Source organism: Malaclemys terrapin, chromosome 2, assembly GCF_027887155.1.
Source record: "Malaclemys terrapin pileata isolate rMalTer1 chromosome 2, rMalTer1.hap1, whole genome shotgun sequence".
Classification (NCBI taxonomy): Eukaryota; Metazoa; Chordata; order Testudines; family Emydidae; genus Malaclemys; species Malaclemys terrapin.
Window position 1 is genome coordinate 5,720,232 of NC_071506.1, and position 23,271 is coordinate 5,743,502.

The 23,271-nt window shown below is 46.1% G+C and overlaps 1 protein-coding gene and 1 long non-coding RNA gene across 2 annotated transcripts; one reads left to right on the forward strand and one right to left on the reverse strand.

Moving 5' to 3' along the window:
* Positions 1-1,014: 1,014 nt before the first annotated feature.
* On the reverse strand, positions 1,015-6,787 carry LOC128832422 (uncharacterized). The gene is made up of 2 exons (XM_054019800.1): positions 4,581-6,787; positions 1,015-3,640 (listed from the first exon to the last, which is right to left on the reverse strand). The coding sequence occupies exon 1, from the start codon at positions 5,971-5,973 to the stop codon at positions 4,963-4,965; it is 1,011 nt and encodes a 336-aa protein (XP_053875775.1). The 5' UTR covers positions 5,974-6,787; the 3' UTR covers positions 1,015-3,640; positions 4,581-4,962.
* Positions 6,788-7,337: 550 nt separating this feature from the next.
* Positions 7,338-22,607, forward strand: LOC128832500 (uncharacterized). Its single transcript, XR_008443987.1, has 3 exons — positions 7,338-7,483; positions 9,719-9,904; positions 22,249-22,607. It is a non-coding gene; the product is annotated as an uncharacterized LOC128832500 (long non-coding RNA).
* The last annotated feature ends 664 nt before the right edge of the window (positions 22,608-23,271 follow it).

Here is a 23,271-nt window from a genome sequence, read left to right on the forward strand (position 1 = left end):
AGCAGACTCCAAAGCCAGATGTTGCTGTGTTTGCCCTGTCCTGTTCCTAAAGCTCATGTTCCAGGGTTTCAGCTGGCCTGCAGTAGGGGTCAGGAAGGGATTTCTCCCCACCAATGTATTCTGTGTAGTGTTTTTAATCTTCTTCCTCTGAAGCATCAGGGATGTCCCTGGTTGGAGAAGGGACATTCAGCAGGGTGGGCCGGTGCTCTGAGGTGTCACCGAGCACCCTCTCTCTCAGGGGCTTGGCTGGATGGTCCTTGCTCACACGCTCAGGGTCTAACTGATGGCCATATGTAGGGTCAGGAAGGAATTTCCCCCTGGCTCAGATTGGCAGGGACCTTGGGGGGGGGGGTTCACCTTGCTCTGCAGTGTGGGGTGCGGGTCACTTGCCGGGATTACCTGGGTGTATCTCAGTTAATCATTGTCCTGCCATTGCAGGAGCTTTGGGCACTGCTGCACCTCAGTCCTGCCTATTCTCTGACAGTGGCACAGGACAGCCTAGTCACCTGTGGGCTGTGATACTTTGGTCTCGTTTCGGTTGTTGGGGTTAGTCTGTGGGGTGGCGTTGGCAGCCTGGTGGGGAGGGTCAGACTGGATGACCTAGTGGCCCCTTCTGCCCTTAAACTCTACGACGCTATGGTTACTAACACTAGAGATGATAGGGTGCATCTGTGCAGAAGGAGCAGAAATGCTATGAAGTCCCATCTCCCCAGGCCCTTTCCCTCTCAGGGTTTAACACACAGCCCACCCAGGCCCATCTCTTGCAGCCCAGTGCACACATAGAGTCATAGATCCCAAGGCCAGAAGGGACCATTATGATCATCTTGTCTGACCTCCTGCACAACTCAGGCCACAGAATGTTGTTGTCAGATGCTACCGGTGTGGTGCTCTGCTTTCTCCTATGTTGATATCACTCGGCTGCGTGCGTGTGTTCCCTCTGTGTGCTGCCCCAGCTCTGCGCAGATAGCTGACACAGCAGACCCGACGAGAATCCCCAATAACCACAGAGTCTACTAAGATACAAAGGCACCTCGGCCAGGTTTATTGCGATCTCGGACACAATTGCAGTTCCCCGTAGATTACTTAGTCTACCGGGCATACTAGTAATAGATGCCTCTTGGCAAGGACCCGGCTCAGTGGCGGGACTTTCCACTGCCCCCATAGCTGGACAAAGACACCACCCCAGGGACACATTCTTATACACAGGTACAAACAAGTTACACATCACTCCTGACGTATTGAGGTGCAACCCCTCTACGTAGCAAGGTACAACCCCTCTACGTAATAAGGTGCCGCCTCTCACCTTGTACCTGTTGGTTCGATCAAAACAACTCTATCCATCATTTTACCCTTTTGCCCCTGTCATTGGGATGGGTCGGCCTGTTCCATGTTATCTGTGGAATGTTCCGGTATAGTGTGTCTTGGTACCATGTTTATACTGTAACTATGCAACATCAGCCCTTTCCTTGCCAACTTCTGTGAGCAGGGCCTGCCTCTTGCTCACAGCTTAACTTTGCTTCATATTAGCAAAGTCTTGACCATTACTTTAGTTTGGTTCAGGCCTCATACTGGGCCTTCATTAGGCCTTTACTTACTACATTGCCTTCACTTACTACATTCCCCCACTTTTTGTCTTTTTAAGTTTACCCATTGTCCCGGAAAAGCATAATGCATGGACTAAAGATAACCCAGTGGGCTAAACACTGTTAGGTGGTTACTTTATTTTACTATCCATACACTTATGCCCCATCCGTCTGTTTAGTCTGCACATTCCCTCGTACGACTGGCAGACAGATTTTATTATCCAATTATTTTTTAGTCCCTTATGGTGGGCCTGGGAATGTTAGGCCCGGGACCATGACTGAGGAATGTAGTATTATGATTGAGCCTTAGAGGCACTCCCAAATAACTAATATATATCAATTATATGGATATGGCTTATATATTTGGCGTGTGTATGGGCATATATGTATAGTATGTATGTGTACATATGACACCACCTTATATTTAAGCATAACCATGTTTTTCCAGTCCGGTGTTGTACTCTGTCCCTTTTACTTTGGTGACACAGATAGAAACGCACTCTTATTAGGGCAATTCTAGTTATCACCTGTCTCATCAGTAGTAGTAGGCTGAGTGTTTTGAAATACTGGATAGGGATTGTGATGGTGTGTCTCACAATGCTATGTATATGAGAAGAAAAACAGAAATTTGGAGTAGTGACACTACCTCTGAGGCATTTATATAGAAATATATTGTAATTAGTTACTACCTAGTACTGTCCATTCATGTTATAGGTTACCCTTACTGCTAGTTGTCACCCTCTGGTTAGCTTCACTGGGCAGGAAATAGACGTGGTTAACTTCTCTGTTCCATTGGTTGCACGGCTCTGCAATACACCAGTAGTTGACATAGATCCAGTTGTTTCTTATGGATGCTGTCTTCCAGATAACCTACAGAATGGACAGTAACCAATTTATCAAATAGTGCTGTGTCAGGATGTAGTATTGGTACCCAGACACTGAACAAGATTGTTTTGAATAACATGTGCCTCAGTTAGGATGCAGTGTCAGTGACCCAAATTATGACTGGTACTAACAGGCAATTTGTTTACCCAATTTGTCATTACTATGTAACTTTTTGTTTGTTTACCACTTTGTTTTTAATGTGCCTTCATGTAGTTTGCTGCCGTTCATTTGTTGATTTTTACCTGTGTGTTGGTTAAACAGTTTAGCAAGGTTATGCACATTGTAAATGTTGTACAGCAATAATACAGTACAGCAATAAGACAACAGTACAGCAGTACAGCAATAATACAGTTGTTTTTACAGAGTAACCAAGTTGAAATTAAATGATGGCTTATCCTGGTCCAGCTAGTGGTTTTTAGCTGATTTTAACTTAATTGTCCATATATGGTCGATAGAGGTGTATTTGACCAGTCTCTTATTTATAAAGCACTTCATTTTTCTGTTCTTGATGCTTGGCAGTTTCTTCACTGTATACTGATGATATCTGGTTTCTTCAGGGTGTGATATTTTTTGGTGTCTTTGGTCTGTGGGATGCAACTTAAACAGCTAGTTAGTTAACATAATAAAGGATTTTTGTTTGTTTCTTTCTTTTTTGTTTTTGTTTTCAGTAACTTAAACTTAATACATAGTTTAACTTAGTTTGTTTACAATGTAATAAGAACAATGTAATAGGGACCAAGCCTTTTATAACACAAGCTATACTTTTGCAATTGTTGTTGTATAGACATTCATTTTCATTTGAAGTGCATTACTAATATTTTTATACGAAATGTAATGCTTAACGGCTAAAATAAATGCTCACAATCTTCCATGAGAAGGTGTATTGCTTTCCTTTGCTGAACAATTTGTTTCAGCAAAGGAGTTAACAGAATTTTTACCAAGCTTTTTAGAGTTAATTTGCTTGTGATACTAATTTCACTTTTGTTAACTGTTTAGAAGCACAACTTTAACAACCACTGCTTCCCATTAACATAACATAACAAAAGAAAAGCATACAAAATTAAACCAACTATAAAATTAAACCAAAATAAATTTTAAATACAGTACTTTGAGGGTATTTGAGGGTATACTTTCATGATGCTTTGCTATGTTTGCGAGCCAAAGGTGGAAACCTGTTGAAAACATGGAAACCTGTTGAAATTGTTTGGTTAGCTTTATGCATAAATTGTTATTTTAAAACATTTTGGTTATGACATTCTTATAACTATATTTAAAAGTGCAAACAAGTTTATAAAAAGCCCAAAAAAGAAATTAACATTTTGTTAATGTTACTTTTACCTTAATGTTGAGGTTTCCCCTTACATTTTTTTCTTTGAATAACAAATAAAAAAAAATCTTAAAAAACAAAACAAAATTGTGATTGATAAGACAATATTTTTTGTTTGCAATTGCATTATTTGTTGAGGCAGAAATATATGAAAATATATGTACATATATTTGTAACTGAAACCTTTTTGAACTTTGCACAAAAAATTGGTGCTAATAATGATTATACCCCAACCATGATCTTAAAATAGTGTGGTACCACAGATATATAAATTTTTAAAAGGGTATAAAATTGACTTTTGTTGCAACAAAATAAAAATAATAGTCACGTGACACACAACATACAGCACAAAACAACACACATGACATACAAGACAAACTTACAATTAACAACAAATGGCGCCAGAATTCTATTCATAACTATACAAAGTAAGGCAAACAAAAATAAAAAGGGTTATATTTGAATAAACAAATTATTACCTTATGTAAAACTTGTTACATAAATTGTTAAAAATATATTAATATTTGCCAAATGTATTGTATTAATTTGGTAACAGGGAATTTTGCATTACTTTATATTTAACATTATTTTAAAACTCTGCTATATGAAAATAAGAAAAGCCCATGTTTCAAATATTAGTAAGTGGTTAGGATTAGAAGCAGAGTGTGCATTTCTGTTGCTTGGCAACCATATCTTCAAGAAAGTTAGGAATAATTCCAGCTGTTGCATTCCTGAAGGGTTAAAATAATTAATTTACTGGGATTTATTTAAAGTAAAGTTTTTACCTTGTTTTCTTTTTGTTTCTTGTTTTATTCTGTTTTCAATTGCTTTATCTTTTGGAGGTTTCTGTAAAAACTATAACTTTTAACTTTTAAAACAAAAAGAGAGCAGAATTGAGGAGAGATGGGGGAGAGAGGGTGGGGTGAAGAGCAACCTAGGAAGGTAGTGAGACCTGAGCCAAGAGAGATTAACTCTATCAAGATATTTGAAAGTACAGGCAGCAGCAGCAAATTTAGCAAACTAAGAAAGCATATAAAGGACAAACCTTAACCGGTATGTAAAAATATTTGAGAAAGAATATTCTATTTTCAGATATGAGCGTAGAGTGTGGTTCTGTGGGTCAAAGCAGTTGGGAACCTGCACAGTTAGGAACTGCACCCCTGTTTTTTATCCTGGCTTTGAGAGGAGAATGGGGGTAGTTACCTGATCTTGTAAAACCTGAATTTGTTCCCCCAATGTCTGTTGCTTTTGTGTGCATGCCAAATGGATGGCAGGAGTGCCCTTTTTTGGTGCAGTTAACTGGTTTTGGGCAGCTCCATGTGTTATTGCATCAATTCTAGGTGTTAACCCATTTAATTTTGTTTTTTTACTTTGAAATGCTTTTTTATTCACTCCCCTGCGATCGAGTCGCAGCTCCTGTCTCCTAATGTGCTCTGTAAACTGTTCTATATTTTCCTTCATCTGATTTACCAATTCTGAGAAAGTATTGTGTGCTACTCTTTCCTTCTGTGCACTTACTTGTCCCGTTCTGACAGGCACCAGTCTAGGTCTCAGTTTAGGTTTAACTGGAACCTGGCTTTTATCATAAGGTGGTGGTTGCAATGCAGTGGACCCTCTTTCATCTTTTAATTTTACTAGGACCACGTTTTTCCACTTCTGTCCCCATTCTTCAGGCACAGGGTAGCTACCTGAAGCCTGCTGTTTATGACCAATATTTATTACAGGGGACGGCACTTTTTGCTTCTGCAGGTTTTCTACAGTTGTTTCCAATTTTTTATTTTCCTGCTTTACTTGCTCGAGCATATCATGAATTTGGACCGCCTGTTGCTCTGCTAACAGAGCTTGGGCTTTCCAGTGCTCGACTGCCTGGGTTACTTCTTCTACTTCTCCTGTTTTTTCTGTTACTTGTTTGGCCAGCATTCCAGCATGCTGTCTGAGCTGTCTCACTGCCAGAGACATGAGTTGCAAAATTCTTGCTTTTTTACTCTTATTACTGTTTCTCAGAGCTTCGGTTTCTACCATCGCTCTACATAAACCAGTCCATGTTTCCCCACTCTCTTTTTTAAATTCATATGGACCCCCCTTACTGGCAATCCAGCGGGTCCAACAATCATCAAACTCCGTGGGGATCATGAGGGAGGGGATAAGGGGGTTCCCTAGCTCGAGGTTTACTGCCATGTTAGATCACGATTCCTACCACGGCAGTTTTGCTTACTCACCAGGTCAGCGGTCGGGGTCACCAGTGTTGTCAGATGCTACCGGTGTGGTGCTTCTGCTTTCTCCTGTTGATATCACTCGGCTGCGTGCGCGTGTTCCCTCTGTGTGCTGCCCCAGCTCTGCGCAGATAGCTGACACAGCAGACCCGACGAGAATCCCCAATAACCACAGAGTCTACTAAGATACAAAGGCACCTCGGCCAGGTTTATTGCGATCTCGAACACAATTGCAGTTCCCCGTAGATTACTTAGTCTACCGGGCATACTAGTAATAGATGCCTCTTGGCAAGGACCCGGCTCAGTGGTGGGACTTTCCACTGCCCCCGTGGCCGGACAAAGACACCACCCCAGGGACACATTCTTATACACAGGTACAAACAAGTTACACGTCACTCCTGACGTATTGAGGTGCAACCCCTCTACGTAGCAAGGTACAACCCCTCTACGTAATAAGGTGCCGCCTCTCACCTTGTACCTGTTGGTTCGATCAAAACAACTCTATCCATCATTTTACCCTTTTGCCCCTGTCATTGGGATGGGTCGGCCTGTTCCATGTTATCTGTGGAATGTTCCGGTATAGTGTGTCTTGGTACCATGTTTATACTGTAACTATGCAACATCAGCCCTTTCCTTGCCAACTTCTGTGAGCAGGGCCTGCCTCTTGCTCACAGCTTAACTTTGCTTCATATTAGCAAAGTCTTGACCATTACTTTAGTTTGGTTCAGGCCTCATACTGGGCCTTCATTAGGCCTTTACTTACTACATTGCCTTCACTTACTACAAATGTCACCCACCCCCTCCTGTAACAAACCTCTGAGCCATTGAAGTCCTCAAATCATGAAATATTTAAAAACTTCAAGGTGCAGAGAATCCTCCAGCAAGTGACCCGTGCCCCATGCTGCAGAGGAAGGCGAAAACCCCCCAGGGCAGGACTGATGGGTTCATGTCTTGTAGGACAGGCTTCTCGACAGCCCACCTAAGGGCACAGCTGTGTCTAAGAGCGCAGTGCCTCAGAGTTCCCCGCTCCTCCCGTGCAGGGGTTATGTGGTTGTCCGGTGGCCAGGGAGGAGAGTAACTTGGCAGCCAAACAGCAAGGGGCCGGATGAGACTCAGGGGCTAGTTCCCCCCATTTATTTGACTCTCTGTCTGTCCCCTGTTCTGAGGCTCCCTGGAAGATGAGACATGGATTCATGAGCATTCATCACCGATTATGGTGTTTTTCTTTGGCTCTAGTGATAACAGGAGAGAGTCAACAGTGTTACAGTACATATAATCTGCTGTCCCTATACACTTCCGTCTCCTGTTGCTTCCAGGATCAGCTGTTTTCTCACCTCTCTACAACAGCAGCCTATCCATGGCAATTTATCCTGTATTTTTCTATTGCCTGTGAGAGGAAGGGATGGAAGCAGAGAGGAGAAAAGCAAGCAAGCAACTAAAAAAATGGCAAGTCACAGGAGTTGTTACTTTTGCAGGTAAATAAATACACAAACATCTCTCTGGGGCTTGGCAGAACTGGGCACTGTTGGCCGTTTTCTTTTGGAGAACACCTGCAAACACATCACAGTTTCCACCGCATTCTTCATGTGCAATGACTCAGTCAATGTTTAATACAAAGAGATTTCAGCCCACTGGCAGCTCCCAAGATGTTTGCTGAGGGTATTGCTTTGACCAGCTGATATTGGAAATCCAAGCTGCTTGATTGGACACATCAGTCATGTGGTACGTTTCTGGTCCTGGATTGGGGGACCTAAGGTCACATGGTATGTTTCTGTTTCCGGACTGGATGAGTGTACTGCATAGCACCAGGTCTCCAGTGCAAAGCCATGCAATTGATTTATCCACAAGTGTTCTGCTAGGTGTATTTTTGCAAATGTTCCTGTCAGTAAAACGCTTTCCACAGAGGATGCTGCAAGGCATGCAAGCAAAATCAAAAATAGAAACATTTGTAAATAATTTTTGTGCTGCATTCACCCAGCTCTTGCTGTTACTGTCTTGTTGAGCCAGACATGCCAGTCTGCTCCAACACAGATCCAGGGTCTGAACCACACGTCCCAAAGCTGCAGATTTAACTGAAAACAGCTTAAGAAGTGCTCCTGTCTCTAGCACCCAGACACCCAGCTCCCAATGGGATCCAAACCCCCAATGAATCCGTTTTACCCTGTCTAAAGCTTAAACAGAGTAAACTCATAAATTGTCCGCCCTCTATAACACTGATAGAGAGATATGCACAGCTGTTTGCTCCCCCAGGTATTACTTACTTACTCTGGGTTAATTAATAAGCAAAAGTGATTTTATTAAATATAAAAAGTAGGATTTAAATAGTTCCAAGTAATAACAGACAGAACAAAGTAATTTACTAAGCAAAATAAAACAAAACACACAAGTCTAAGCCTAATACATTTAAGAAACTGAATACAGGTAAATCTCACCCTCAGAAATGTTCCAATAAGCTTCTTTCACAGACTAGACTCCTTCCTAGTCCGGGCCCAATCTTTTCCCCGGTACAGTCCTTGTTGCAGCTCAGGTGGTAGCTAGGGGATTTCTCATGACTGCAGCCCCCTTTGTTCTGTTCCACCCCCTTATATAGCTTTGGCACAAGGCAGGAATCTTTTGTCTCTCTGGGTCCCCACCCCTCCATCTAAATGGAAAAGCACCAGGTTTAAGATGGATTCCAGTACCAGGTGACATGGTCACATGTCCTGTGAGACCCCAAGCCTTCATTCTTCCTGGCCTGATTCACAGGAAGGCTTGCAGGGGGAGGGATAGCTCAGTGGTTTGAGCATTGGCCTGCTAAACCCAGGGTTGTGAGTTTAATCCTTGAAGGGGCCACTTAGGGATTGGGGGCAAAATCAGTACTTGGTCCTGCTAGTGAAGGTAGGGAGCTGGACTTGATGACCTGTTGGGGTCCCTTCCAGTTCTATGAGATAAGTATATCTCCATATAAGTAAACAGAGCCATTTACAACCCATTGTCCTAGTAGATGGGAGCCATCAAGATTCCAAACCACCATTAATGGCCCACACTTTGCATAATTACAATAGGACCTCAGAGTTATATTTCTAGTTTCAGATACAAGAATGATACATTTATACAAATAGGATGATCACACTCAGTAGATTATAAGCTTTGTAATGATCCCTTACAAGAGACCTTTTGCATGTCGCATATTCCAGTTACATCATATTCACACTCATTAGCATATTTTCATTAAATCATATGGAGTGCAACGTCACAGGGATTACCCACCATGCCGACTGCCTGTGAGTCAGGCTTCCAATCCTGCTTGAAGGACCGTCTGTGCAGAACCGCAAACCCTTTGTACTGGGGCAGATTCAGAGGCAGCAGACTTGCCCTCTAGCAGGTGGAGGGTATTAGGGCTACCAGCCGCCATTGCAGTCGATTGTTTGGTCACTGGGTCTAGTTCCCCTATTCCACGCTATAGCAGAAACAGATCTCCGGCAGCCAGCCAGTGTGATGTGACCATCCATGACATATAAGACAATATCCTGGACAAACCTTAAGTGAATGAAGCTTAAGTATCTTAGAAGCTCATTGTATCAAACATGCCAGTGTTTGTGTGTCTTTGTGGGAGTGCACGTAATATCTCCAGGGAGGAGAGCTGACTAATGTAAACCCTGGGCCGCATTCTGAGCTGCACAGGGCAATTTGAAACAATGCGACAGTTTAAAGTTGTGTTGGTTTCCCAGGAAATCATTAGGGGGAAGGTGTATGCCAGTGAAACCCTCCAGTTACGCAGGAACTCAGCCTTTTGAAGCTTCGCCCCGAGGGAGAGACCTTTTGTCGGCTGATCTCCTGTTCCATGAGGACAGATCAGAGACCCCCAACCGTATAAAGAAGTGACTCACGGGGATGCTTGTTCTAAGCCAAGGCAGGTAAGAACTTGTAACCATAGAATAAGCCCTGTTGGGGGTTGGCAGGCCCGTTCACCGCAGAGCACTTGTTGGCGTTGGGTGATCTCTAGTAAGCTGATTACCTGTGTGTAGGTTCTTCGATTGTTTGTAATATGTTTTCTCTGTGACGCTGTCATCTTAAGGATAAATGTGCTTGCTTAGGAAGTGCCATGTGTTAACTTAACTATGGGCAATTAGGCTGTTGAAGGAAGGAAGGAAGGCAAAGCAGGCCTGCTTAGGCTGTCTGCCTTGCTGGGGAATTCACAGTGTAGGCAGGGAACAGTGTAGCCTGGAAAAATCCCTGTCAGGAGGGAGAGAGACACTGGTCACCACCCAAGAGAGGTGATGGCTGGGGAGCCGGAATGTAAGATCGGCCATACAGGGTCAGACCAATGGTCCATCTAGCCCTGTACCCTGTCTGCTGATAACTTGGTGAGGCATGATTTCCCTTTACAAAATCCATGTTGACTCTTCCCCAACATATGTTCATCTACGTGTCTGATCATTCTGTTCTTTACCATAGTTTCAGTCAGTTTGCCTGGTACTGAAGTTAGGTTTGCTGGCCTGTAATTGCCAGGATCGCCTCTGGATCCCTTTTAAAAAAGTCAGTGTCGCATTAGCTATCTCCCAGTCATCTGGTGCAGAGGTGGGTTTCAGCGACAGGCTACACACCACAGTTAATAGTTCTGCAATTTCACTTTTGAGTTCCTTCAGAACTCTTGGGTGAATCCCATCTGGCCCTGGGGACTTAGTACTGTTTAGTTTATCAGTCTGTGCCCAAATCTCCTCTGTTGACACCTCAATCTGGGGTAGTTCCTCAGAGACCTCTGCTGTGGAGACCGATGGAAAGAATTCATTTAGCTTCTCCACAATGGCTTACGAGTGGGTGCCCTCGCTGGCCCATGGAGGAGGAATACAGGTGCAGCTCTTAGCCAAGCATAGTTGTCTGTCAGCTGCAGCAGGGGATTTTATCAGGGCTGGGAGAACCGAGGAAGGAACTGAGCAGAGAAATGTCGCCTAGATAACAATAATAAATTGGCCTTTTCCATCCTGCAGAGGAACCCCTGAGAGGCTGGAGATTTCACCTTGGTCGTATGGTACAGCTTCCCGAGGTTCCATTTATCTCTCAGCTGGTCGCCTCTACATGGAAATGATTTACACACTGAGGCTGTCATGAGATCATGGGCTGGGGTGTGTGTGTGTTGCTCTCGTGGAAGGAATGTGTCATTCTCATCCCATGGCACTTCTCTAGCGCTGACCGGCGAAGGATCTCAAAACATTTCCCCAAACATTAATGAATTCACCTCCACAACACCCTCAGGGTCGGCCAGCGAGCGTTGTTATTGCACTTGGGAAACTGAGGTTCAGGGAGCTGATGTGACTTAGCCAAGGACACACACTGGGCCAGTACTGGAGCTGGGAATAGACCTTACAAGACCTGGATCTCAGGTTTGTCATTTATTCACTAGATTCCCCTTGCACCTGGCAGGGTCCCAGGGCCCAGGCTTGAGCCCAAATGTCTACACTGCAATTAAACAGCCCCTTAGCTGAGCCCCGCCAGCCCGTGTCAGCTGGCGCTGGCTAGGTGTGGATTTTTAATGGCAGTGTAGACATGCCCTGAGTGATCGGAGGATGGGCTCACCTGGTCACTCCCTGCACTCCATCACAGGGCAGGCAGCGGTCTATTGCTCAGCTGTCATTAGGAGTGGTTGTGGGTCCCTGCCTTTGACCACGCCTATCCAGGGCATTGGGTAGTGGGTTATGGAACCAGGTCTAGATCTCACTGCTGTGAATCTGCCTCACGGGAGAAAGCTGATTGGTAGCCTACGTGGAGCTGTGCTCGGCCCAGGGGCTCTCCTTTGCATCCCCTGCCAAATTCAAGCTCCTCTCGTTCACATTTGAGTCTCTACGCAGCTCGCTCATCCCTTGCTATTCACGCTCTTTGCTCTGCCAACACTTCATGCTCAGCCACTCCCTTTGTCTCCGTCTCCCACCCTCACCTTCATGCCTCCATCCATGGTGATGTCCCATGTCAGGCATGTCCTCCATATCCTGGTGTAGCAGGCTTCCACCGTCTCCATCCCTCGGCCCTGTAGCCCTTTTCCTTGGGCTATTGTTCACTCCTACAGCTATAAAACCCCTGAGACAGATTCAGCTCCAGGGCTAGCAGGTGTAACTTCACTCAAGTCAATGGAGCTGCGTCCTGCTAGTGTCTGTCTCTTTGTCTTCCTTCGGAGTCCAGTTTCCTGTGGCAGTTGTCCGAGGTCTGATCCTGCGTCCATCGGAGTCAGTGGTAAATCTCTCATTGACTTGAATGATGCAGGGCCTGGGTCCAAATCAGAGAACCCTCTGTGCCCAGTGGAACTAGTCTGACCCCTGGGTAGCAGGGCTGGCTGAGACAACAAGGACTTAATAGCTATGGAGACAGACCGTCCCTTGGGCCCTAGACCAGGGACCTCCAGGGTAGAGTCGTAGGCAAAATTGAGGGGACGTTTGCTCTGTGCCTGTCCCCGTCACATGCTTTTCATGCTTTGAGGACAGCTAGTCCAGTGCACCGCGTTGGCTTTGAAGGAGAATTGTGCTGCTGATCAGATCATTAATTGAACTGGGCCTTCCACAGTCTGTGTGTTAACGAGCCAGAAGCCAGACGTTCAGGGAGCCTAATGGCTTAATGAAAGCCGCAGTAAAAGGCCTGGCCCTCGGCTCCTGGCAATTCAACTAGGAATGGAGAGAACATCTGCTCCTTGTTGGGATGTTGGTGCAGCAAGGATGGAGTGCGGTGGCCCATCACCATCCGTCAGCCCAAGCACAGCCGGCAGAGCCCGGCGATTAATTACAGCCGAGAGCTGCTTCCTTTCATAGAGATATGCGCATATTGCAATTAGCAAGGGGTAGCTCTTCCGCTGCTAATTAGAGGAGCTGGCAGACACTTTGCAGGAAGAAATATTGTCGCTGGAGGAGCCTGAGCCACCAGCTTCACTGCTTTTTAATGTGTCTTTATAGAGAATTTAGTACTGGCGAGATGTGCTAGCTGGACAGACATTAAAGAGGGAAGCTCCATACTCAACCAGAGAGCCACACCAGCACAGTGCTCACGTGCTATGGTCTCACGGGACAGCCATTCTCGGGGGTCACGGCATGCTTTGTTACACTAGCTCCTCCCAAACACGCACGATGCGTCTCACCTCTAGAGGGAAATAGGGGGTCACTCCCCATTGACCCCGGGCCCCTCGCCTGGGTTATGAAGCTGAGCCATGGGATGTCTAACGGGAGTGCCCAGGCGCTGCTCTCAACCTCCGTCACTGAGCCACTTGTGCGGGTAGCGTTGGCGTAACACACCGGCTCGGCTCCGCCACTGTTGCAAATCAATGGAGCGCCTTCCATGCAGGGGCGGCTCCAGGCACCAGTGCACCAAGCGCGTGCCTGGGGCGGCAAGCCATGGGGGGCGGCGTGCTGGTCGCCGTGAGGGCGGCAGTCAGGCAGCCTTCGGGGGCATGCCTGTGGGAGGTCCGCCAGTCCCGCGGCTTCGGCGGCAATTCGGCTCGGGTACGCCGAAGGTGCGGGACCGGCAGATCACCCGCAGAAACGCTGCCGAATCTGTGTGACCAGCACGCATACAGCTGAAGGCCGCCTGACTGCCATGCTTGGGGCGGCAAAAACCATAGAGCCGCCCCTGCTTTCATGTCAATGGTGTTTAAATCCAGCTGTGAGCTTGGTCCGCCGTGTAGCGTGCTGCTGCCTCTCCAGCGATCTCGGTGCTCCAGCTCCTAAGAAGCTCTCTTTACCAGAGAGCCCGTTTCCAGCCGTGCCATTCCTGGGATCTGTGACTCGCTGGCTGAGTGACTGAGAGCGCGTCATCCTCCTGGGACACCAGGACCGAGTCCCTTGCATCCCCGCTCGCCCGCTCCTTGGATGCTGACATGGGAAGAAAATGCATTGGGAAACAAGGGGGCAATTGGGCTAGTAGCGAGGTCACCAGTTCTCCCAGTGCTAACGTAACGGGACGGCCTTGGCCATGGAACCTGCCAAACGTCGTCGGCCCGTCTCTCTGGGTGAAGGGAGCCAGAGGCGCATGGAGTTCTCTGTCCCCACTGACCCAGGCCAGCCTCGCTGCTGCCCTACCAGCGTTCTTCAACCACAGGAGCAGCTCTGGTGAGCGAGAGGGGAGTTCAACATGGCTTAGGCAGGCGTTGAGCGGCAACAGGCGGGCCGGTCGGTGCTGCTCAGACCCAGATTGTTCACCATCAGGAAATGACTTCCTTTTGCTGCCTCATCCTCCCTCCTCTTCCTCATTGACTTCAACACCGGCTTGGATATTTCAGACCACCGCTTCCCTCCTCCTCCACTGGCTCCATCGATTCTAAGGCCAGGAGGGATCATGGTGGTCAGCTAGTCTGCGCAGGCCAGAGAACTCCTCCTGCCCCAGGGCTGGACAGGGAGTGGGTGGTGTTGATACCTTTGACCCCCACCCCTTCCATCTATTACAACATCACACAGGAAATGTGGGGTGGAGCAGGGAGTTGAATCTAGGTTCCCAACCACTGGCCCATCCGTCCCCTCTAGGGGCCGCAGTGACTTGGGCTCCTTCTTGTGGGTCTGCTCCTCCCCCTCACTCGTCTCTTTCTCTCATCAGGACTTCTCTTCTGTGCCCAGAGCCTTCCTCTGCATGTCTCCCACAAGCATTCCCGCCAGCCGACTGCTCTGCGCGCACCTCGGTGGAAAAGGATCCCCAAAGGGGCGGGAGCAGACGGGAGGCGAATGCGTTTGGAAGGAGGAGTGAATACGGGTGGGGCTTTTCTGCAGCGTTTTTCCAGCTGTCTCTACAAAGCCCATTCGTGTTGTGTAGCACTGCAGACGGTTGGAGCATCTGTCTCTGTATTCCCAGAGGCTTTCTAACGCCTAGGTTTTCCCCCGCCATGCTTGGTCCCTCCAGCTGCAGCAGAAGCATGGGCCAGATGTTTTAAAATTCAAACGAAGCAACTCTCCATTCGTTCTTCACACTGAGCTCAGCTTTGTACAGGCCGTACGGAGAAGGGGTGAGGTCAGGTTTTCCAGCTCATCCGTTTAATCACACAATTAGCCTCCGTGACCTTTTCTTCCTTCTCTCTTTTTGAGTGCGGCAGTGTAGGTTTGTCACAGTGCTGTCAGGAGCAGAAGAGAGCAGGGGCCCTTGAATCAAAGCATGTTCAAGATGCTGTCACAACACCCCCACCTCAGAAGTCCTGCTAGGCGTTCAAAGGAACATGTTCTTCTCTTAAAGGGCTCATGCTTTATAAAGATCAGGCAAAGCCCACGTCAGCTCAGCAGCTGACCCTGTGGAACCCAAAGGAAGAAGGAAAAGACCCCATGACCCAAAATGTTCTGACTTGGGTGTAAAAGTTCCCAAGACCGAAAAGCCTCAGACCCAGATTGACAGTTCCTGGGGCTGATTCACGGCTGTGTTACTCTACATTTCTTGCCCATGTAATTCTACTAAAACCAACGGCCTTACACTGGAGTGATGGAGGGTGAATTAGCACCAGTATTCTAAGAGAGGATTCCTGCCAGGAACGATCAAGGAAACAATGGGCAGACTTCCAGAGAGGGATTTCATAGCGTTTAAGGCCAGAAGGGACTCTGAGAGATCTAGTCTGATGTCCACCCAGATACCCCTGTACTAAGACCAATGATGTTAGTTAGGCTAAAGATTTCAGGCCTCAAAAAACTAGGCTGTGTGTGTGCCATAGGCAGAGAACTGGAGAGACCAAGAAGCCTTTGACGTTGTGCAGTCTATATGGTTTGATAAAAACATGATAATAAGTGAATATAATGTAACTGGGATAGTTTTAGAAAAATATGGTAAAAAGTGAATATAATGTAACCGGGATATGCTTCATGCAAAAGTATCAGGGGGTAGCCGTGTTAGTCTGTATCTACAAAAACAACAAGGAGTCTGGCGGCACCTTAAATCTGTTAGTCTTTAAGGTGCCACCAGACTCCTTGTTGTTTTCATGCAAAAGGTCTCTTGTAAGGTATCATTACAAAGCTTATAATCTACTGCGTGTGATCATCCCATTTGTATAAATGTACCACTCTTGTATCTAAAACTAGAAATATAAAACATAACTCTGAGGGCCTATTGTCATTATGTAAAGCGTGGGCCATTAAGGATGGTTTGGAATCTTGATGACTCCCATTGTCTGCAGATGGCTGTATTTACCTGTGAGTCTTCCTGTATATGTGTGTGCTGGCAAGTGGGCAATGAAGTTTGCAGTGACATGTGATCATGTCACCTGAACTGGTATCCATCTTTTGGATGCTTTTCCAGTGAGGGGGGGTGGAAACCCAGAGGGTTTAGACCCCATTGGGAGTTGGGCATCTGAGTGCTAAAGACAAGCGCACTACTGTGAGCTGTTTTCAGGTAAACCTGCAGCTTTGGGAAAAAGTGATTCAGACCCTGAGTCTGTGTTGGAGCAGACGGGAGTGTCTGGCTCAGCAAGACAGGGTGTTGGAGTCCTGAACTGGCAGGGAAAACAAGCAGGGGTAGTCTTGGCACATCGGGTGGCAGCTCCCAAGGGGTTTCTGTGGATTGGAAATCCATTGGGGTTTCCCTGCGCAGGTTCGGATCCTGCCAACTATGCCACTGTGATGGGTTAGATCACAGAAATGGGGTCTAAACCCAGATAAATCCGTTTTGCCCTGCATAAAGCTTATGCATGGCAAACTCATAAATTGTTCGCCCTCTATAACACTGATAGAGAGATCTGCACAGTTGTTTGCTCCCTCAGGTATTAATACATACTCTGAGTAAATTACTAAATAAAAAGTGATTTTATTAAATACAGAAAATAGGATTTAAGTGGTTCAAAGTAGTAACAGACAGAACAAAGTAAGTCACTAAGCAAAATAAAATAAAATGCGCAAATCTATGCCTAATCAAACTGAATACAGATAATCTCACCCTCAGAGATGCTTCAGTAAGTTTTTTCTCAGACTGGACACCTTCCAGGCCTGGGCACAATTCTTTCCCCTGGTACAGGTCTTGTTGCAGCTCAGGTGATAGCTAGGGGATTCTTCATGATGGCTCCTCTCCTCCCTTGTTCTCTTCCACCCCTTTATATATCTTTTGCATAAGGCAGGAACCCTTTGTCCCTCTGGGTTTCCACCCCCCCTCACTGGAAAAGCACCAGGTTAAAGATGGATTCCAGTTCAGGTGACATGATCACATGTCACTGCAAGACTTCATTGCCCACTTGCCAGCACACACATATACAGGAAGACTCACAGGTAAATACAGCCATCTGCAGACAATGGGAGTCATCAAGATTCCAAACCATCATTAATGGTCCACACTTTACATAATTACAATAGGCCCTCAGAGTTATGTTTTATATTTCTAGTTTTAGTTACAAGAGTAGTACATTTATACAAATCGTATGAGCACACTCAGTAGATTATAAGCTTTGTAATGATACCTTACAAGAGACCTTTTGCATGAAGCATATCCCAGTTACATTATATTCACTTTTTACCATATTTTTCTAAAACTATCCCAGTTACATTATATTCACTTATTATCATGTTTTTATAAAACCATAAAGACTGCACAATGTCACAAAGCCATCAATGGATACAACAGAGCTGGACTCAAGAGTCTGCTGGCAGAAATGTCCATGGGAATAACACTGCCAGCAAGTCCCCTTTACGTTAAAACATCAGACTCCTGGGGGAGCAGAGCTACTCCAAACATGGGGAAAATGTCCAGGGAAGTGCTCCCGGTCTTCCATTTTTCATTCAACTTTTGAACTTTTCCAACAGGCCCAAGAGCATTTGGAATAACACCAGATTACACACGTTGTAGTGACATTTCACTTAACTCCTGTTATATGTAATACAACACCACCCCAGCTTTTTCCAGCACACCGTGTAGGGTTCAGACTGTTTAGAATATATATATATAGAGAGAGAGTGAGAGAGAGAGAGAAACACCTGATTTTTAAAAATTAACCCAATAATCCAAAATACAACATGTATCAAATGTCCTGCTGTGAAATCAGGTATTAGCAATCAACTAACCTTGAAGCAATTCAAGCAAAGAGAAGAGCAATAATAGCTCCTCTTAATGATATCACCTTGAGGTCTGCACTGAGATTGGACCCAGTACTGTACATCAAGCCCATCATCTGAATAGACACACCAGGGAGGGGAAACAGAGGTGGGAAGTAACTTGCCTGAGAGTACACAGTAAGTTAGTACTGAGAATAGAACCCAGGTCTTTTGATGAGTGGGTATATGGCCCATCAGCTAGAACACACAGCCTCCCCCTACTAGTTAGAAGGTCAGGTTGGCCAAAACAGTCTAAAATGGACACCTCATGAGAGACATGAGGGACAACAGTAGAGGACAGGGAGAGCGAGGAGAGGTGAATGGGGAAGATAGCAAGGAAAGACGTGTCCTGGGAAGAAGTAGGTTTGAGAAGACAAGGGAAAGGCAGTGAGCTGCAGAGGCCTATGGTCTAGTGACTAGTGTACTTGACCGGGATGCAGGAGAACTGGGTTTTACTCTTGCTTCTGCCACTGGTTGGCTGGGTGACCTTGTGCAAGTCCCTTCAGCTCTCTCTGTGCCTCACTTTCCCCCTTTTATAGCACTTTGAGATCTTCAAGCACTAGGTGTAAGGGTGGAGGGCAGGAAGTGGGTTAGGAACTGTCCCAAATGTGGAGAGCCAGCAAGATAGGAGGGTTAGAGCAGCAAGTAAGAGAAAGCCATCAAGAGTCAGATTCTGCCACCTTCGGTCAGGATGAGCTGCGGTTTCTCCCACTGATTCTAGCAAGGGTCCTGGTGAAGTAAGGCAGAGTAAAGGAGGAGATGGGGAGGGAGATTAGATTGGCCTTTGTGCTTCTAAACTACCTAGTATACTATACTATATATACTATACTAGGTAGTTTAGAAGTTTAGTTTATACTGGCACTAGAAAAGGTTCAGAAAAGGGCAACTAAAATGATTAAGGGTTTGGAATGGGTCCCATATGAGGAGAGATTAAACAGGCTAGGACTCTTCAGCTTGGAAAAGAGGAGACTAAGGGGGATATGATCGAGGTATATAAAATCATGAGTGATGTGGAGAAAGTGGATAAGGAAAAGTTATTTACTTATTCCCATAATACAAGAACTAGGGGTCATCAAACGAAATTAATAGGCAGCAGGTTTAAAACAAATAAAAGGAAGTTCTTCTTCACGCAGCGCACAGTCAACTTGTGGAACTCCTTACCTGAGGAGGTTGTGAAGGCTAGGACCATAACAGCGTTTAAAAGAGAACTGGATAAATTCATGGTGGTTAAGTCCATTAATGGCTATTAGCCAGGATGGGTAAGGAATGGTGTCCCTAGCCTCTGTCTGTCAGAGGACGGATATGGATGGCAGGAGAGAGATCACTTGATCATTGCCCTGTTCTGTTCACTCCCTCTGGGGCACCTGGCATTGGCCACTGTCGGTAGACAGGATACTGGGCTAGATGGACCTTTGGTCTGACCCGGTACGGCCGTTCTTATGTTCTTATGTTCTTATGTAGTATGGTTGTGAATCATCCTTTTGTCCTGTTTGCAAAAGTTCTGGCCAGGGGGCTGAGGTGTGGCTGGCTGCAGAAGTGAAATCATCCCACACTGTGGCTCGAATCAGCATCAAGCGGAGATAGCTCAGTTGCCCCTGAAATTCCAGCCTTATGTAGGTTGACCAGACAGCAAGTGTGAAAAATCGGGACGGGGTGGGGAGTAATAGGAACCTATATAAGAAAAAGACCCCAAAATCGGGATTGTCCCTATAAAATCGGGACACCGTAGCCTTATACAAAGGGCTTTTTGCTAGCCTCTGGAGCACTCTCTGTGACCTACTTTCCCTCTTTGGAACCAGCCAGAGAACTTTATATAAATGTCCTGATTTGCAAGTTTGAAAAAAAAAAATAAAACAACCCCCAAACACCCAATCCTGCTTCCCTGCTTATTGCACATTGCATAAAGCATTAATGACAAGTAATAGCTTACACGGGTTTGATTTTATTACACTTAAATGGGTAATTCTCATCTCTCCAACTGTGCCCAAGAGAGCTGGAAGAGGACAAAAGTGACGGTGCCAGAGTTCAATTGGATCTCTGAATTCCTCTGTCATAGAATCCTACGGCCGGTGGTGTATTAAATAAGTCATACTCGGCACACGCAACCAAGAGGCCTGGACAAGATTCATTAATATTTGCGAGGCACTACGGTTATGAGTGTGTTAGAAGAACATTGCAAAGAGAGAGACGAGCGGCTGGAAAAAAACGTCCGCTTTGTTGAGATGGCCTCTTTCCCCCCTCCTCCCTGTAATTGTCAATGCACATTAAATTCACCACCAGCAATACTCCCTTGCCCTCAGCTGAAGAATCAGGTAAAAGCCAGTAGTAGTGGATGTGTGTGAGGTCAATGTTGCCCTCTAGTGGCGGGACTCAGGCAAACTAAGGGTCTACTATTAGTAACAGCGACACGCTCTCCCCCTTAGCTCAGAGCTCTGCAGGCCTGGATTTGAAGGGGTACGTTTCTAGTCCTGTCTTTGTGTGTGATTCCTATAGGAATGATGTCTGCTACCTGCAGCCCATAGATTTCTCGCAGTGTGTCTCAAGCCAGTAGCACCTATTTCAGGGCTGCAACTAACCATCCAAACTGAAAGAGCAGCATGGAGTTAAAAGACACCGGTGCTGGTGTGAGGGGCTTGCAAGCGTCACCCACGTGATGCCCTTTTGACAGTTGGGCTAGCGCGGGTGTTTTTGCAGTTGGCTGGCTAGTCTTGTGTCCCAAGAGCTGACATTCACGGGCTGTATTCCTCCTTCCATAGCTCCCTTGCCGCGCCTAGAGCTCCCCCTTTTCCACTGCACGACATTTCAGCTTCTTGTTCCTGACTCCTACGCTCTCTCCCTCACTGCCTATCTACCGATGCCAGGCTCCAGAGCCTTGCTTATCCTGTTCTAGCAATGAGGCCAGCCTTGCCCTCCCATCTCTCAGCATCTCACCACCATGCCGAGCTCATCTGCAAGGTCTCTGCCCTGTGTACGTACAAGGGTCTCCTGAAGACCCACCTTTGTCACGAGGCTGTTAAGAAAGGTATAGAAACCCATCAGCAATAGGACGCTGGGCTAGACGGAGAAGGGGTACGAGCTAGCAGGGGACGCTGAGTGGTTCAGGGATGCTAGAATGGGCTATGAAGCCTTTCGTCGCTAAAACGGTGGTTTAAATCTGCCCTTGGTGGCAGCCACCATCTCTTAGGGTTGCAGGAGAGTTTAATCTCCACAGCCCTTTCAATCCTGAACATTAAAACAAGGATGAGTCATGGTGTAGCTTAAGGTCCCTTTTACCAAAGAATTAACAGATGGTTTAATAAATGATTAATCAATTGTTACAGAGATAGCTTATAACCCTCTCTATAACACCTTCTAATGAGATACCTATAATTACCTATAGCACATTGGACCTGTGTCTGCAACATGCTTATCACATCCATTCATCACTTATTCATAGATTCATAGATTCATAGATTATAGGACTGGAAGGGACCTCGAGAGGTCATCGAGTCCAGTCCCCTGCCCGCATGGCAGGACCAAATACTGTCTAGACCATCCCTGATAGACATTTATCTAACCTACTCTTAAATATCTCCAGAGATGGAGATTCCACAAACTCCCTAGGCAATTTGTTCCAGTGTTTAACCACCCTGACAGTTAGGAACTTTTTCCTAATGTCCAACCTAGACCTCCCTTGCTGCAGTTTAAACCCATTGTTTCTGGTTCTATCCTTAGAGGCTAAGGTGAACAAGTTCTCTCCCTCCTCCTTATGACACCCTTTTAGATACCTGAAAACTGCTATCATGTCTCCTCTCAGTCTTCTCTTTTCCAAACTAAACAAACCCAATTCTTTCAGCCTTCCTTCATAGGTCATGTTCTCAAGACCTTTAATCATTCTTGTTGCTCTTCTTTGGACCCTTTCCAATTTCTCCACATCTTTTTTAAAATGCGGCCCATTATTAATGGAAACAATATAAAGTGTCACACTAGCTGCTGAATACCGCTGAGCTAGCCGGGATTTAGGGTCAGTACAACTGACCTGGGTTGGATTCAAAGTTGTGACCTAGAAGCGAAAGGTTCTATTTTCCCACTACCCATCTCACCTGCCAGCCGTTCATCAAGTGTTATTAATGGACAGTACAATTTCCTGCCCCTGACATTAAGCAATAAATTCCCTGGTATTAAGGCTCCAATTGCGCCAAGAACTGTTATTGATTCTATCCAGCATCTACTAGTTCAATTACTTGTGCTTTTTCTCGCAGGGATCCTCATGGTTCTGCGTTCTGCAGCATTCGACCCTGAAATATTCCCACCTGAAAATCGATGCAGCTCTCGGGCAAAGGGGTGTGACTGTTATTCATATTATTGAACCGCCGAGTGACAGCAGCAGCAGGATGCTTTCAGAAAAAGGCCCCGTGCCCAGTGGAAAAGCCGGTCAGTAAAAGCACAACTCCATCAAATATCCCTAAGCCATCTACTCACTGCACGTCCTTGTCTGTTTCCCTGTCTCCTGTCGGAAGGACACTTGTTGCGTGTGCGCTTAGAGCTGGAGGGATGCCACAGATATGGTCCACAAACGTTTTCAGATTTTTAAATGAATTTCATTCCGCCGGGTTCACAACCCTTTTGTGTTTACTTTCTGCGACGCGTCTACTGAAGGAGTTGGCTGGAGGGAATGTTCACAGGGCAAGCGGACGAGGTGGAGATCGAAAACTCCACATTCATAGCCATGAGGAGGGTGGGAAGCATGGTCTTGTGGCTGGAAAATTCACTGGGACACAAGAAACCTAGGGTCTATTCCTATCTTAGGCACAGAGTCCCCAGCTGTGCCTCAGTTTCCCACCTCTAAAAATGGGGATAGTTCCTCTCTGCCTCACAGGAATTATCGATAGGATACAATCCATGAACGATTACGTGGTCTCAGATACTACAGTGATGAAGGCCAGATTAGTATCCCCATGGAGAGTATTTGTGCCGGACACAGAGGGTTGCTCTCATCCAATCAGAGAACAGAAATGTGTAACTAGCAAAGCTGTGCCCTTCGTCCCCCTGTTCATTTGCGGCTGTGTTCGTCCCAAATCCCCAACCTCCGTGCTGTGAGGCAGGCCCCCTTTTTGTTTATACAGCACCCAGCAGCACGCTGGGTCTTATTGGCCCCTGGCATGCTCCTGTAATACATAACAGCAGTACTAATGCCCTGGGTCCTGCGTATCCAGCGTGAGTACCGAAAACGTGCAACAAAAACTGATCACAGACCGTCTACACAGCCAAGAATTTTCTCTGCA

Coding starts and splice junctions, on each gene's coding strand:
- LOC128832422 (XM_054019800.1), bottom strand. CDS start 5,973: ATGGCAGTAAACCTCGAGCTAGGGAACCCCCTTATCCCCTCCCTCATG.